This window comes from Populus alba, chromosome 1 (assembly GCF_005239225.2).
Source record: "Populus alba chromosome 1, ASM523922v2, whole genome shotgun sequence".
NCBI classification, from domain to species: domain Eukaryota; kingdom Viridiplantae; phylum Streptophyta; class Magnoliopsida; order Malpighiales; family Salicaceae; genus Populus; species Populus alba.
The window spans coordinates 9,014,524-9,032,288 of NC_133284.1; the positions used below are offsets into that span (position 1 = coordinate 9,014,524).

Below are 17,765 nucleotides of genomic sequence, written 5' to 3' on the forward strand. Positions count from 1 at the left end.
GTACGGTAAAATAATTTAATTATTCTTAAAAATAAAATATGTAAGGCAGTGCAGTGTAGAGGGATATTTTTATATTTAGACAAAGATATAATTATCTTAGAAATAAAATATTCTTTAACTAGCATATAAGAGTTTTTTTTTTTTTTTAAAAGCGCAGTAAAAAGATCTAATCATTCTTGGAAGAAAAATATTTTTGCATTTATTGAGCATTTTGTTTTACGTTAAAAAATGTTAGAAAGGATGGCAAGTAAATCAAAGAACTAAAGCGATTAGTGAAATACCTCATTCGAATACTATAAAAGGGTTACAATTTCAAGCTCTACAAGCTCTATTCCTAACAGAAGGGACCTCATTTACCTTCCAATGGTAGCCCTAATGTTTAACACAGTACTAGTAGCCTTCCTCTCTTGAACATCTACATATAATTTGCATATTATAGAAACAAGGAAAAACAAAACTATGAATATCATCTACATATAATTTGCATATTATAATCAAGTGATCAAAAGCAATTTCACAAGGTTCACTCCTCCCAGCAGCATTGACATTCCAGAAGGATTCTCTGAACACACTTCAAGAGGGGAAAGTGCAATGCTCCCACCTTCCTTCTGAGTCCACAAACTTAACTCGAGACTCTCCCTTTCAACTCTGTCCTCTTCTGTCCACCTTTGAATGTCTAACATTCATGCATGGCAAACTTGTCATTATCAAATTATGTCAACCTCTCCATTGCAGCTGTAACTCACTCTTCATCTCAGCAATGCCACTATCTACATGTCAACTCTGAACTGGCTGAGGTTTACCACTGAAACCTCTAGCCATTTCACCAGCCATAATAACTTTCCTGGCTGTGCTTGGTGTGCTAGTACATAACCACATATTCATCGATCTATATCCTTTTTTCCACCCTCTTTTCCTTCTCTGCCCAATACTATACAATGCTTCATTGGCTTATTATAAATTTTCTTATTTTGCAGTTGGGGAGGGTGTTGGAGAAGAGTTTTGTGGAAAAAAGGTGTAAATAATATATATATATATATATACACCACCCCTTGCTCACTTAGAAATGCTCCTTGTGGAACTCGAACTTTGTGGAGCTTTTTTGATTGAAATCATAGCAGAGCTTGCCTAGTTCTTTAGCCAAGACAGGTGCTCCGCAGTAAAACACACCTGCTCCAAAACCATAGTGATATGATTAGAACAGGAGGATAGGTTTTCTTTCTCTGTTAAAAAAGTCTGTTAGCTAGAAGGTATACTCACCTATCCTTGCATTACAGTGCTTGGAACATAATTTGGAAAGAACCTTCTTCCAATTAGGCCTTGCAAAATGCGTTCGCACCTAATGATAAAACGAGGAATTGTTAGCAGACCTGCATGGTCTAATATTTCAGTCCACTATTGTCACTTGTCAGCACAGAGTGTAATTGATGTGTAATTGAAGGTGTCAGAAAATTTGGAAAAGCCCAGCTGATATAACATGCGAGCCGCAACATGAACATGCAATGAGCTTAAACAAAATAATTAGTATTACCCTGGTGCCAGAGACAATGTCCACACCGTTTTTCGCATGGTTTAAGGCTTGGACCATGGTAATGAGGGTTGATCGAGCATCGCCTTCCTCATACACACTGGTCAAGTAATTATGCATCTCAATCACACCCTGGAAAGGTCCAACGAAAAAGTCAACAATCAAGGAAACCAAGCAAAACGGGAATTGTTTTTTGTAATTTACATAATTTCAAGCTAAGTTTACATTAATTACCCTTTGATCAAGCTCTGCAACTTCATTCATGACTCCTTTGAACCAATCAAAAGAACTTTGCTCCCTTGTTACCCAATAGAAATAAGCGTTGGTGGTCCTTACAGCCTTCTTACGCTTTGGTGAAACTTTGTTAGAGGTTGATGTATCGCTGCTTCCAATGCTCAGGTCTGATGTCCTACTGATATCCAAGACCGAATCCTGAGAATGAGAATCAGACTTGTGATTGTGCATTTAGAAGATTATCATGGGTTAAGTCTGGAAATTTGCTATAGTTCGCAATACAGAATCTATAGTATTAAAGGAACGATCATGTGTTTACATTGCAGATTGGAAAAGTGAGTCAGGTTTCTAGTCACTTACTGCCTGCTCCTCCATTTTGACAATGTTATTAAGCAGATCTTTGAGAATGCTGATGAAAGGTGTTGCTCCAATTCCCAGACCAACAAGTAACAACACATCATATTTACGGTAATCTTGTGCCGGTGCACCATAAGGCGCATCTATCAAGAGCTTTGGCAAGCTGTCATTAGAGAAGAATGTTAAATAAACAATATAATCACAAAATGCTATCCAAAGGAAAAAGAAAAATAGCCGGAATGGGAAAAGAAAAGGGAAACATAGACATATTCTGTACCTTTTTGTTGTTGTTTCATCAGCCCTGAGAAGTCCACTCTTACCGGCTACAGGACGTTCACAGGCTTCAGAGAACACTCTTCTTAGTTCTTGAGTCCAGTCACCTAGCTGCCGGATGTGAACACTGAGGTAGTCATCACCAGGTGCGGAGGTAATTGAAAATGGATGCCTGGGTGGAAAAATAAAAGCATGCTGATTGTAAGTTCTGGAGAAAATCAGGTATCAGAGCAAAGAAACCAACTGAAACCGTTGGTATCAATCGATCATCAATTACAAAAGAAAGAAATCAAATACTGATTCCTATCAAATTTATTTTCCACTAGCTTTCATCAGAAAATGAAAAAAAAAAAACCCATGCAAAATAATGACCATATCCCATAAAGAGAATAAGCACAAAATGAGCAAGTTTCTTGCTAGCAGTTGGCCTAGATGTATTTTACAAGCACCTTTCTCTTTTAGACTGCAGCTGAAAGTGTTTTAAACCACCAAAAAAGCCATTTTCAAGTGAGTTAAGAAATTAGTAGATATTTACCACTCAAATAGAGAAACAGCAGGGCACTGGACAAACATGTACTGTCCACTCTTGTACCGGAATTGGGGAGGCTTAGACATTTGCAATGTGAGAACATTTCCAGGATAAATTGCAACCTGGATGAAAAAAAGAATTACGAAAAAAATCTAGCACTGTAGGTTACAGAAGTACCGTGCCAGTTTATAGGGCTCTTTCAAGATGGTAGCATCTAGACATCAACCATAAGATCGAACTGAAATAACAGAGGTCTTCAGGATGTTATACCTTGAGAAGCCTGACAGTATAGAAGCCAGAACGGAAAAACCTCAGCGCCCTTTCTCCGGCATATAGTAAAACTGGAACAGAAAGATACATCCATGTCTGCAAGCAATAAATCGCCGTCAGTTTACAATCTCAAACAAGAAAACATTCACTGCCATTAAAAGATTTCAGATTCATACCGTCTTTTCGTACCATCTATGCACCAGATACAGGAATACGCCATGGACGATGAGCAGGACGTAGACGATGACGAACAAGTGGTGCGAATACCAGAATGCATTGTATCCAGTAAGCCTGTCAAAGGGTTTTGGGAACTTAATGAGGCTCCTCCTGAACCATCTTGTTGCAAGTGTAAAAGCAATGGCCATGCTGATCACCATTAAGATTCCAGTCACACCTTCAGCCCCTCTAGCCAGTTTTGCATATGAAGGTTTGTTTTCACCAAAGTCATCACTCAGGTAGGCTCTATATTGCTCATCAGATGAATTTATAAGCCTTGGAAAATCACAGACTAGATGGTTTCCAGCATGGAGAATCACACCAATTACAATTGCTGCTGCTATGGTCTGCATGTGTGTGAGAAATATTAAATCAATGCAATTTACCATAAGTAATTAAATAAGTTTATATATATATAAAAAATCATTTTGTGATTAAATGGTGTCATTTTATACATCATCAAGATTGATTTAAGCTCGACTGAAATTTTCAATATCTTTTATCAGTGGTTAAATAGCTTTGAATTAGTTATGAATTTACTCTATTATTTTATAGCGCACGGAGCATTTGGGTCTTAGCTAGCATAAGCAGAGCCTTTTAACTGATGAGAATTTAAATAAACAAAAAAGTTGTTTATGTATTTATTGGCTAATTCTTTTTATTATTATTATTAATAATGTAGATGTCCGGACTAGTTTAATTTATACTTTCGATTAATTTTACATGACCTAAAATTAATAATCATGTAAACCTTTAATAACCTTAAAATTTATAAAATTCAAATTATTAACTTTTAAAAAACAAATATAAAACAAGCAAGTTTAACTACACGCTTCCATGTTATTTATTCACTGCTTTAGTAGTAGCCCTTGGAAAAGACTAAGAGTTTACGAAGATCAAGTCCACACAGCAGGAATAATCCTTTAGATTTGACCCATCTCCCCTAAATGTAACCAAATGAAAAGAGAGAACAAATTGTAATTCATTTCGACGAAGTGTCCTCGTTACCAAACACGAATTTAAGAACATGTTTGGTTACGGGAAAGCACAAGCCATTAATTACAACACAAGTATTTTATAAAGCTCGTTGGTGCTTGCATGAAAATAAGTAATTTAATAAAACATAATTACTTTTAAAAATAAATATTTATTTATGAAAAATAAAATAAAATAAAATAATTCTTTTTTAAAGTAAAAGTAATCAATTTTTTGGAAAATAGTTTATAATAATAATAATGAAAAAATAAAAAAAATAATTTTATTTATATATGTAATTAATAAAACATAATCATATAATCATAAGAAAATAAGTAATGAAATATATTAATAAATAAAATATCTATTTAAAAATAAAGAAATTACAAATTTTAATAAACAATTTTACAAGGTGTAAAAAAATTATAATTTTATTTATAAAAAATAAGAACTAAATAAAACAATACAAAACTATCTATTTATGTGGCTCTTTTCTTTCAAGTTCCTTCGACAACAAAATTCATATGCTGTGGCTAACATTATTTAATAATAAATAAATAAAAAAAAGAGTATGAAAGCCTTTAAGCTACCAACTACTGGTGCCAGTTGAAGTATAGCAAATATCCCTCGGGATAAATATTTTAGGCACTGAAAAACTAATGTATTTTCATTGGGTAAGACCAACCAATATATTGACTTTCTTGGAAAGTCTTCTCCATATGGGACCCGAAAAGGATGTAAACGTATTAAAAAAGCAATACAGACAAGAAGAGGAGGGGGTCGGTAAGCTTGTACATACCTTGTGAAAGTTGATATTGTCGTCAAAAGGCACCAAGGGACCCAACCTCGTGGACCTCAGCCAAGTGATGGTATTTCTACAGACAGGCAAGAGAATTAGAGCCATGTTGAACTTCAATGTCTCTGCTGCTCCTTTGGCTGTTAGGAGACAATAACCCATTACATGAAAAGCATTCTTTTGCTTGTATTGAAAGAATTTCCATGTGAACAGCCCTATCATTATCACAACCCATAATGTCAAAACCCAAATTCTTCTCCAATTCTCTTGAAAAAAGTATACACATTGCTTGCTCACTCTCCTTATTGGGCTCCTCTTTCTTAGCCCTTGGAGATTTTGGCTCAAGGCTTGGCTTGTGTAGCTCAGAGCTTGGCTGTAGTTCAGATACGTGTCCTTTTGTAGAAGGAGCGTTTCTAGCTGCCAGAGCTACATATCGTTTTCAGCAACAACAAGAAAACAAGGTTGCATCAAAATCACCAGCAGTGGAGTTATACAAAAAATGGAAAAGAGAATCTTGATCATGTCAACTTATTACACTATAATTGATGCAGAGTGGAGCACGCGTAATGCTTTATGTATGAGTGAAGGCTAAGCATTATTTGAGAGGTCAGGTTCAAACAGTGCCAGGAATAATAGTTCAGATCATCAATATCAATTTTAAAATTGAAAAAAAAAAATACAGGTCATCAAGGCACTTCCGATACAGTAAATAACACTTTTTTTTTTCTCTTTTTTTGACAGTAAAATAACACTTGTTTATTTAGCTGTACGCCGACCTTCATCCTTTCTTTTCTTACTTGGATCGTGAATAAATTATTTATATTTAAAATCTCGATCCTCTACCATGAGAAATAAACTGTCCTGCCATCCGAGCCAGCCTCTAGGATCCATATAAAATATTTACGCTACCAAATTGAAGAAAAGAAAATCCTGAGTTAGTTGGTGACAATGACAGCTGTGTTAGACGATGGCCATTCACGTTCATTTTTTCGTTGAATTTATCATTACTTGGTGGACAACCTTTTTTTTTTTTTTTTTTTTTTTTAATGTTAGTACCGGTCCTAAAAACATCTGAACCAGCTTAGCCTCAGAAACTGCGTACCTCTACTTAAAAGTCTTCTATGCTAGAACAGACGTGCATATTAAAGTGGAAAAGAAAGCCAGGGAGCTGTTCAACTACCACAAATATTCTTCCATATAAATAAGCTTGCTTAACCAGATTAACTAGCTGTGCCATTTGTAAGAAACGATTGCCATTTCTCTCATTCTTTCTTCGAGTACGGTTCAACAACATCGAGACCCAATAATGGACTTTGGACTTTGCTATAAAATTGCAACTGCTGTGCCTCTTTTTTATTATTTTTCCCCCCTGTTAATTATTGTGACACCCAGAACAAGACAGGGGATCAAATTTGACTCTGATTAAACAAATTTAGTTAAATAATGCTTGGAACCCAGTATGAAAATAATGAAGATAAATATTATACTAAGCCCACCTAATTGATTCTAGAATCGCTATGGTATTTCATGGGATTTACCAAACATGCATGAAAAAAGAAGGGAAAAAAAAAACATTAGCGTATATCTGTCAGTAAAATTAAAGAGGACCCGTACCTCGATGTAGCCAAATCTTTCTGGGTCCAACTCTTCCATGATCAAAGCTGCGTATTCCTCTGCTTGTTCTTTTAATCTTGATAACTTATTTGCAGAAGCACTTAGCATGATAATCTACCAATTCATGTAAAGAAATTATAAAGTTAATGAATATATAATATTGAAAAAAACAGTATTGACGGTCACTAATTTCAGCTTTTCATGCAAATTAAGGGAGATGGTACTCCAAAAGGCTCCCAACAGCCCCACTGAGAAAATCGTACTATATCTATATAGAAGAAGGTTGCCGTCTCTCAACCTGAAACTCTTCAAAGAAAGACCCAGTTCATAAGATGCTTGAGAACGTGGGAATGGCGTCAGAGATCACGAAAAAATTGAATCATGTCTATTCTATTGGGTTGGTTAGTTTTAGAATTTTCATAAATTTAGGGTCACCGAATCCTCTCCTACTTCAGCGATTATTTTAATACAAAAAAAATGACACCCTGTTTATTGATATAGCCTGCTATCTTAATTTTTAACTAAAGAGCCTAGGCAATATTCATGATATAAAGGGTCATCTGTTTTTTTATTTAATTTAATTTTTCTACCTCATATTTGGAAGGTCGGTTCTTATTTTATTTCTACAATAATTTGACAGGCTGGTGGCTAATTCATGCACGTTACTTTAAGACTAAGCACTTAATCAATGTAACAAGCTAAGATTAAATTAATTGAATTCGAGAGAAAGACATGGTTAATTATAATGTCTTCTTAAATTCATTTGCAGTACCTCTTTGACCTCTTCTTCAGTGATTCTACCGTCTTCGTTCTTGTCCACCCTGTAAACATAACATCAGAAAAGTAGTTTGTCACCTAGTTTATCCGCTAATTCAAGATTACTTGATAGTGAGAAAAGAAAAATGGCAGAAAATATTGTGTAATCACTTTTTCAATAATTGGGGTTCGGAGGAAAATACAGTTTTACCCTCTCTCTCTGTTTTTTTTTTATCATTTCTAGTACAGAGTTCGGAAAAGAGACAAACTGGGTTTGGTTTTGGTCCATCAATGCCTTTGCTTGCATGATCTCAGATAAGAGTGAGATGTTTAACATACAATATTTGTTTTTTTTTTAAGAAAAGGAAAAAGGTGAATTAATTAATGAATAAAACAAGTCATGAATTAAGTTTAATTATATTATACACTAGTCCGTAATAAGGCGTACATATCGAAGAAGATCTGGAGTCGAGAATCAAAGCTTTGATCGGTAATTTGTGACCAAAACTCGTAAAGCTCATCTCCACAAATCTTGTCCGCTTTCAATCTTCTTCTCCTTCCCAATGCATCAAAAAGCTCCAAAGCAAACTCCTTCGAATCTTTCATTCCTTTTCAAAACAAAAATCTCAGAAATCAATTTCCAATACTTCATACGAACATGACAACTAAATCTCCAGTACTTTTGTTGCCTTTTTTATCCATAAATATTGAAATCCAAGTAGAAAAAAAAAAATCAATAATTTAGACTCGGTTCGTGCTTTGAAAGCTTGCTAGCTGCTTTCGCTAGAACCAAGAGAAAGAAAATAGAAAGTCAAGAGAGAATCGAACCTATGCATTGTGCAAAATCGGCCCGGTTAAGATAGCCATCGTCAGCAAGTTTTTCAAAATTGCTTTGAACTTCACTCCATGCATCAACGCCATTAGTTTTTTTACTGTTCTTACTTATAAATCTCAATCCACGCAAGGCTTTGTGAGCACCAGACCGAGTCCGGTCCAGCTGCGCTCGCTGCTTTCTCAAAGCACGGGCGGCTAAAGCTGACTCAAAACCACCACCGCCATTATTTCCCGAGGCTGATAAAAACCGAGCTGCCTGTCCATGACTCCAAGAAAACCTCCTTAACTCAGCTTTCAACTCATGCGAAAATTGCCTAGCTTTCGCTACAGCTTCAGCTTTTAACTCCTGAGAAAATTGCAATAACTTATTCGACGAACTCCGCCTGATCGTCGGCGATCTCGACACCGGAGTTACAGCTCCGGCAGACACAGAACCACCAGTAGTGAAAGAAACATCATCGATGTTGATAACCGTTGATGTTGCTGGCTCAACACTACGAAGCACAATCGTGTCATCACCTTGTAAATCAAGTGTCACCTCAACAAACTCCTCGTCGGACTCATTTCCCGGCGATGTTCCTGTGCTCATCGTTGCATTGCCGGGAAGCGTGTCCGAGGCCCATCTCCGCTCGTGTTTAGGCAATGAAGCTCTCATTGATTTTAGGTGAAATGGATTTTAGGTGAGTGACGAAGTAATAAAGAAGTGGAGGAGGAGAGGAAATGTTAATACTAGTAGTCGTCGTCGAAGAACGCGTTGGGAATCTAATGGAGAAGGCATAAATACGCGGAGTGTTTTGTTTCCTCCTGATCTTCTAGAGAGAGAAACTAAAAAAAATCTCTCCCTCGAGAGAGAGAATTTGAAGAACAAAAAGGCAAGAAAAAGACAAGCTTTAATAATTTTATGGGTCTGTATGTGTAAAACAATGGGCTAAAAATGCAGGGGACCAAGAGAGAGAATTTCTATACAGAAATGGGATTGTATTTTGAGTGCTCTGTGACCACTTAGCTAGGAATGGTTTTGTCTTTCTCTTTTATGCTCGAGCTAGCTAGTAAAAGTAGTCTTCTTTTCTGTTTTTGTGATCATTTATTTATTTTTTGGCAAAACGCGTGCGTTTACACTCGAGACATTGAAGAAAAAGAAAAGGAGCTGTGGAGCTCCGAGGATAAAAGAGAAGATTAGGCCTTGGAAACGTGTGTGTGTGTGTGTGTGTGAGAGAGAGAGAGAGAGAGAGAGAGGGAGACGTAGAGAGAGTAATATATATTTTTATGTTGTGGTGTTGGTGCCCGTTTTAGGTTTTTTATTTTTTGCGATTGTTTTGGAGTCAACTCCATCTAACATGACAACAGGGGGGTAGATCTAATGCTTATGAAAGTTTCCCTCTTCTTAAATCCCTTAGTTTTATTGAGAAATTAGATTTAAAACAATTTATTGTTTGGAATATATCAAATCGATATAAAAAGCACATATTAAGTATTATTTGAAAAAAATATTTCCTAACGTCAAATCCAAAATCTTTACCTCTTATGTATAAGAATCTTGTTTTTTTTTTTTTTTTAACTGCTGTTCAAACTGTTTTACAAAGAGATTGTTTTTCCAAACTTCCGAAAATGCTTTTGGTTAAAATAAAATAATCGAAGTCAAGATCTTTGGGCTTTGACAAGGCCCAAGCTGATTAATTAGATGTTGCAATGTCTTTGGTTGAGACTTTACTCTTCGAAGGTAAAAAAGATGGTTGCTTTGATGTAAATCAAGAAACAATAGAACGCCTGTGTTTTGCTGGTTTAAGAAATTGTTAAGCACGTGTTTTCTTTTGAGCTCTTGTATTATTATTTTTTAATCCATAGCATACCTCTCATATTATTGGTTATGAGAATGGCAATTCCACCATAATTTTTTAAGAAATTCTTTTATAATTAAACTCAACAAAAACTTATATGAATTGACATTAGATTCTTTTATTTAGAAAATTATTTTTTACAATAGTTTCAATAATATGAAAAATTATCTTTAGATTCCATAAATTTTACGCAAGATACATCTAATTATATTATTATAATTGTAAAAATACTTAAAAGAGGAGGTGATTTCAATGCTCATCTCTTCATAAAATATATTTACTAGAACAATGTTTTGTGTTTTTTAGTTATTTAATTTTTTTTATTTTTTTTATTTTTAAATATTATCATCCAATATTGGGTTTTTATCCTTTATTTTTTTATTAAATTTATATTTTAATTTTATCCTTTAACATTGTATTATTTTCAATTTATCCTCCAACATTGGGTTTTGAGTCTTTTAATTCTTTTTTATTGATTTTTTTTCTAATTTATCCTTTAATATTGGATTGATTGAGAAATGAGTTTTATAATATTTTTTTTTACTTGTTTTTTATAGAATTATTGTGGTCTCAAACAAACATCCCCTACATTGTCCTGACTCTTAGTTTTGCAAGCATTTTTATTATCATTGAATTTTATTTTTTTATAATTATATTCTTTAACATTGAATTGATTAAAAAATTTATCTGCTCGACTGAATCAAAAGTCAATTTTAACAAAAAAACAAGAAAATGTGAGATTCATAAAAAACTGAAAATTCCATATGCTCTTTTATCTCCTTTGCATAAAGTTCTATACCTAAGTGAAAATTGTGAAAACTAAACAGACCAAAATTGAACCCGAAGCAATTTTGAATGCAAAAAAACACGAAAAAGCAGGGGCAAACCGTGGCCTAGGAAACAAAATCTTTATTTTAGACATAATATAATATTAGGTCCATGTATGATCCTCATTTTTTTTTTTTTTTGCCATATACTTAGTTTTTTTTTTTTGTTAATCAATACGTCCTACCCTAACAAACACCTTGCTAGCTAACCAGATTCGCTGAAGGGTCTATATATGTAGGCGTTAGAATTAAGGTGATAGGTTCGTTAAGGCAACATCGATCAAACAAGGGAAAGCTAGGGGCGGTCGATGAACCCTGGCGCTCTCAAAATGTCAGCGCACACGTCCATGCTTTGGCTTTCCTCATGGACCGCTAGTGCTTGAAAACAATCGTAGCATTTGAAATTCTGTCAATCTGAGACATGCATGGGATCTTGTGTGTCAGATTGAGCTGTGTTGCTAGCTAGCTAGCTAGCTTTTACTATCAGCTTCATATGCGGCAAGCAAAATAATAATTTAAATACGTTTTAGCTGGGGACCTTGTTGATTTTCTTTTTTAACTGTGGTTATTTCTGTGTGATAAATGTCTCGTGTGAGAATGAAAAGCTAATTCAATGATATTTTTATTTATTATCGAGCGAAAGATGCACAAGCTAATCTAAAAATACCTTCATCACCAAACCAGCATAATATACAATTGACTAAGATTATAGATAATATAAACAATTACAGCGGGTTATATGATAATTAATATATAGATATTAAAGATTATCACCAAGATAGTTGAATTTAAGACTCTTAAAGCCAACTTTAGAACACGATTAATTCAAATATAACCACTCAAACTAAAGGGGTAGCTGCGCTGTTGTAGTCTATATTGGGGGAAAAAATTTAGCAACAGCAAATTAATTAATTGCTCATACCATATATTAATACTCCTGTGCTTGGATATCGATTTACAACATTAAAAGCAATTAATGTAAATAAACTACTTTCAATTACTAAAAGTAACGAATACAGAAAATAAAAAAGTAAAGCATGCATGCTTACTATTAAAGTTTAACCGGTTTTAAATTTCGAATTTTATAATTGCTAATATAATGATCATTGAAAACTTATATGATTATTAATTTTAAAATTCATAAAATTAATTGAAATTAACACAAACTGCTTGAAAATCTACATTAATAAATAAATAAAAAGTTCAACCGGCCTATATCTTATTAGGGTCAAATCAAAAACCATTCAGTTATCTTTAAATTTGAAGTCGACAAGTCACGAAAAACCTCCGGTGATTTAATTGCCCTTGTTTTCTTGACATTAGAAAAAAATAAAAAATTCCTAACATCTTTAATCACTCTTGGACAAGAAATATGCCCACTTGACAAACACATCAATCATCCACAAGGCTTGTGTATTAATATTAATTTAATATGAACCCGAAAAAAAACCCTACAATATCAAAATTAATTTAATATTTTTAGATATATAGTAATAATAAAAAAAACAAGTGAATTAATGATATTTTTCTATGTCTTGTATTTTTTCAAGAAAATCTCATTTTCTATTGTTAAAACCCAGTATTTTATACGTTAAAAAACCTGAAAAAATCTTTCCTTTTAAGATGACAAACATATTACCCTGTGATATCTCCAAGTTCTCACGACTCCTAGCTAGGAAAAAAACTTCTTGCCCAACCAGTATCTTATCATCACCAGTAGCTTTTTGCTGAGTGAATAACGCCATTGATCATAACAGCTAAATTATATTTGAAACAGAAGGTTCTTTTAGGCTGATCTTTGTTTATCCATAACTTTTTTGCTACATATGATCGGGAGATTGTCCACGACTCATAAGCTACGAGGAGTTCACCCACCAGACGAAATCTTTCCACCCAGCAATTTTATGACACGTAGCGGCTTGCAAAGGAGATGAACGCTTAGCATACAGAGGCTTTGCCGGCTGCAAATTGTACCGTCATTTGTGGTTGCTCAACCAGTTGGTAGCTAGAACATTCCTGACTCCTGCCATGATATACAGTACTAAGTACCAAATCGTTAAGTACAAGAGATTGCACTGCTCGATTGTACTTCAAATTACATCACGCATAAGCTAAGCCACCAGTAGAAAAAATAAATAAATTACTTCAGACTATTTTTACTTTGTGCCATAATGTCATAAAATTAAAAATTCAAATAAGTTATGCAAGGTCGTGGACAATGGAAAATGTGAGGCAAAGAGTGGTGAGCAACAATGTCATGGCAATACAGGCTTGTGGAAAATGACAGTTTTTGGGGCACGAGAAGAATGGGGAGCAGGATGATCTCTATAATACAAGCACTGAGTGACGCTTAATTTGAAGTCACAAAATCAACGACATGATAGAACTCGAAACTCGAAAAACCAACTTGATTTTTTTTTTTTTTTTTAAAAAAAAAAAAAGAAAACAACAGAAGTTAAGAAATCCTTGATAAATACCCTCTTCTTCTTCTTCTTTTTACTGCTAGTTTTTTTTTTTTTATTCTAGGTCCCGAGAGATCCTTGCTATACTTCCAGACTCCGGGGGGGCAAGTTTGACGTGAATAGGTGGGCTTCTAGGAGATTTTTACGTGTAAAGCCGAATGATAGTACCATGGCCATGGGTTGCCCAACAACTCCTGTACAAGGATTAGTGTAATTCGGCCTCCTCTGTTTTGATGTTCATCGGTTGCTCTCTCCCCAACCATTACTATTGCCACATAATTTACAAGGACAAAAGAGAAGGCTATTTGAACTATAATAACATTTATGCAATAAAATATTTATTTCTGATGCTTAATATAATTAGATTTGAATTCATTATCATTTTGGTTCATGTTTTTCAAGAAATTAAAAGATAAAATGTAACTAAATCATTGAAAGCACCAAAAGCAATTACTGCTATTTAAGAGTGTGGTTGTAATTACTTTTTAAAGTATTTTTCATGTTAAAATGCATTAAAATAATATTTTTTTTTATTTTTTAAAAAATTATTTTTGAGATATCAGCGTATTAAAATAATTTTAAAATACATAAAAAAAATTAATTTTATATAAAAAAATAAAGTTTTTAAAAACACGATTTGCTTCATATCCAAATTCCCAAATGATATTTTAATATATGACGAATTTTTTTTTTTTTTCTTTTGTGTTCTCTTAGTGAAGAATGGAGATATCTACATTGATATTTCGATTTGGTTTAATACAGGTGATATCTATGTTAAGATATTTTTTGGTGGTACTTGATTTCCTCATCATTATTTTGAATTCAAATTCTATATAATCGATCACGTGGTTTTTTTTTAGATATATTTTATTCTGTGAATTACTTGCCTAGAACATACATGATCAAAAGATTCAGTGTTGATACATCAAAATTGGACAAAAAGAAAAAAAAAACTTTTAACAGTTAATACCAAAAACAAGAACTCGTGACTTCCTAGTGCTCTAGTTCTGTAGATTCATTATTCATTTGGATCATTCATTCTTCTTGGATCTTGTTCCACGTATCTCTCCTGAAAGCAAAAGGATAGTTTAAAAATATAATAAAAGTTGTTATTTAAATTATTTTTTATTTAGAAATATATTAAAATAATATTTTTTTTTATTTTTTAAAAAATATTTTTGATACAAGCACATCAAAAAAATTCAAAACATATATAAAAAATAATTTTAAACAAAAAAAAATTATTCTTTTTAGAAACGCCATTTAGAATGCAATTCCAAATGGGCCCTAAAAGCTTATTTGATATCATTGTAGTGGTTGCTTTTCGAAGTGATCAACAATTTAAAAAAAAAAAATAATTTGAAGCCAAAAATAAAAAATAAAAAATTTAATTTTTTTCAAAAGCATTTTTCCACTTCAAAAATAAACAGTCATCGGTCTTAATTTCAATCAAAGCATGAATGCTTTCACATGACTATTCATATATATTATAGTCCGGAGTCAAATTAAATAAACAAATTCTTACAAAGAAACAAATGTTTCTTTTTTAAAAAAATATAGCCCAGCTCCTATCAATTTTGGTAGTGTTTGGGATCATAACCCATAAGATGTTTTCATAAAAATTTGAATTTTTTTGTTTAAAATTATTTTTTTATGTTTTTAAATTATTTTAATGTGTTGATGTCAAAAATAAATTTTAAAAAATAAAAAAATAATTATTTTCATATATATTTTTAAATAAAAAATATTTTTAAAAATAATTACTATCACATCAACAAACAAGAGTTGTAAAAGCTGTGGAGTGGTGTCCTGTATTGTGGTCGTATACATACAAAAGTAGGCAAATTCCAGTAAAGGTCCTGGACTGCCATACTAGTTTAGTACTTGTTTGATGCTTGTAAATTACGCATCTTGATCAAAATGACCTAGCCAGTCAAGTTTTTTATTAAATAAAAGATATTGCAAGAAATTGGATCTACCTGTGATTACTTAATTGTTCTTCGACTCTAAGATGGGATTGCCATCCATTATCAATTAATAGCTATATTATCTTACAGTGGTGGCAATTATAGACTTTTCTGCTCCAAAGAAAACTATACTATTTCACCCTCTCGATTATTTTAATATTGAATAAACCATACTTTAACCCTTATACGTTCAATAATGTTCTACTTCGGCTCCTGTATTTTAATTCCTACGGTTTCAATATGACCTCGAACCTTTAAGTAACTAGCTATTCTTAAAACCCCAGAAAACATTTCATTTTTAAAGTGGGATTGGCATTAGTTTGAATTAAACTCCAGAAAATATTTTTAAAATATAAAAACAATCAAAATATAAAAATTCTAGACTATATAGTAACTGGAGTCGAGCATTTTTGAATCTGTAAGGCCAAAAATATGGATTATATATATATATATATATATATATATATATATATAATTTTTTTTTAGATTAATGTGTGTCCGAAGTTTGCGCGCACATCTCAATTAATCTATAGACGGGCCCTGAAGTTAACGATCATGTAAACCTCAGTGACCATCATATGAACAATCATAGAGCTTGAATCTAAGACAAAAAAAAAAATACTTGATCTTAAAATCACTTTTTTATCATTAAGTCACTATCTAGATAAGTGGATTATCTTATTTTTGAGTGGTTGACAATTGGGGCTGGCAGAATTTAGAAAATCAGAACCCTAGTTGAATGAATAGTATGACGAGTGAAACCAGGGGCCACTCTCTGCACATCCCTCTCGATGAAGAATCAAGATTCCTGGAGTTTGTAGGTAGTGATTGGTCCATGTCATTCCCTTGTTTTTTCTCACAGGGAGTAGGTAGGATTAGCTGAGAGCCTGTAGTTGAGCCCAAAAGTGGTCTTCTTGACTACGCTTGCTCGGTCAACCATGCCAGGTGCAGAAGACCTTTCAGGCAACTAGTCGCCACTCCTAGCTGGCGAAAAGCTACTAAAATGTACATTACAGTAAAAATTAATAGCGTGTTTGACATTACAGTAAAAATAACTACTGTTAGCTTAGAAAAACATTTTTTTAAAAAAAAAAATATTTTTAAATTATTTTGATTTGTTGGTATAGAAAATAAATATTAAAAAATAAAAATATATATATTACTTTAATATATTTATATATAAAAAAAAACTTTAAAATATAATATTACCACTCTCTAACAGTTGCTAGGAGAGAGGGGGACGAAATCTGAAGTTACACTCGCGTATGGATTAACAAGTTCTTTTGTGCGGACGAAAAACAGTTAGATTGGTCTGTGCAACAAGTTACAAAGTATAATTTGTTAGCATAACAAATCAAACACTGCAGTTTTTTTATGCAATCGACCAAATTGAAAATTCTTCTCCAAACAATCCCTGCAAAATAATAATAATAATAATAATAATAATAATAATAATAATAATAATCTGTATTTACAGGTTCTCATGGATAAAGGCCAACCACAATCAAACATACTTGTGCAATAATTTATTTTTAATCCAGGATCGATTATATAAAAGTATAGTAACAATTGACTCAATCCTATTTTATGGGCAGTGTTTCCACTTGTAATGCATAAACAATCTGATCTGTCATTTCAGGTGGGCATTTTGTATTGCACGTTTGAACGTTCTTCGGCGTTGAAAACTCAAAGTGTGTTGATGAACTTCCACTTTTTTTTTTTTTTTTTTTTATTATTATTAACATTAATATCCAAGCTAACTTATGTATATCTCAATTAATCTTACGAATCCTAAAATTAATAACCATATAAATTTTCAGTGACCCTAAAATTTGTAAAATTCAAACTAATAATTTTTAAAGAATAAACCTGAAACATAACTAGTAAGCTATACCCCTCTAAATTAACTTATATTGTTTCTGAATTTACACTTGGTTTGTAATTTACACTTGGTTTGTAATTACGTGGTAGGACTTCAGTGATAATTTGGTTTCAATCATTGAAAGAGAAAAGAATTGTATAAGAGATAAAGGGTTCATTTGTCTACGTGGTTGCGGCTGCGTTTTATTTAAAACGTAGTCTGTAGCCGTTTGGTAATAAAGAAAAGTGATTTACTGTGCATGGGGCCCACATGATTTTTTCGTTTAAAACGCTGAAAAGAAAAAGCTACGAAGACATGCTTTTCATTCTCTGCAAGCTAATAAAAAATAAGGAACAGTGCAATTCACTGCACTGTTCAGGAGTGAATTGCACTGTTCACGTGAACAGTGCAATTAACTTGCACTGTCC

General features: G+C 33.0%; 1 protein-coding gene across 1 annotated transcript; it reads right to left on the reverse strand.

Moving 5' to 3' along the window:
* Positions 1-248: 248 nt before the first annotated feature.
* On the reverse strand, positions 249-9,549 carry LOC118033757 (respiratory burst oxidase homolog protein A). The gene is made up of 14 exons (XM_035038853.2): positions 8,377-9,549; positions 7,997-8,156; positions 7,565-7,613; positions 6,793-6,906; positions 5,182-5,604; positions 3,368-3,754; positions 3,192-3,287; positions 2,928-3,043; positions 2,397-2,564; positions 2,123-2,282; positions 1,763-1,960; positions 1,532-1,660; positions 1,261-1,339; positions 249-1,170 (listed from the first exon to the last, which is right to left on the reverse strand). The coding sequence occupies exons 1-14, from the start codon at positions 9,035-9,037 to the stop codon at positions 1,061-1,063; spliced, it is 2,850 nt and encodes a 949-aa protein (XP_034894744.1). The 5' UTR covers positions 9,038-9,549; the 3' UTR covers positions 249-1,060.
* Between the last annotated feature and the right edge of the window lie 8,216 nt (positions 9,550-17,765).

Bases quoted from the DNA above. Each gene is read 5' to 3' on its own strand.
- LOC118033757 (XM_035038853.2), bottom strand. From the start codon at position 9,037: ATGAGAGCTTCATTGCCTAAACACGAGCGGAGATGGGCCTCGGACACG. The intron at 5,605-6,792 runs GTACGGGTCCTC...AACGATATGTAG, and splicing joins AAAGATTTGGCTACATCGAG to CTCTGGCAGCTAGAAACGCT. The intron at 1,171-1,260 runs GTGAGTATACCT...GTTTTGGAGCAG, and splicing joins GCACTGTAATGCAAGGATAG to GTGTGTTTTACTGCGGAGCA.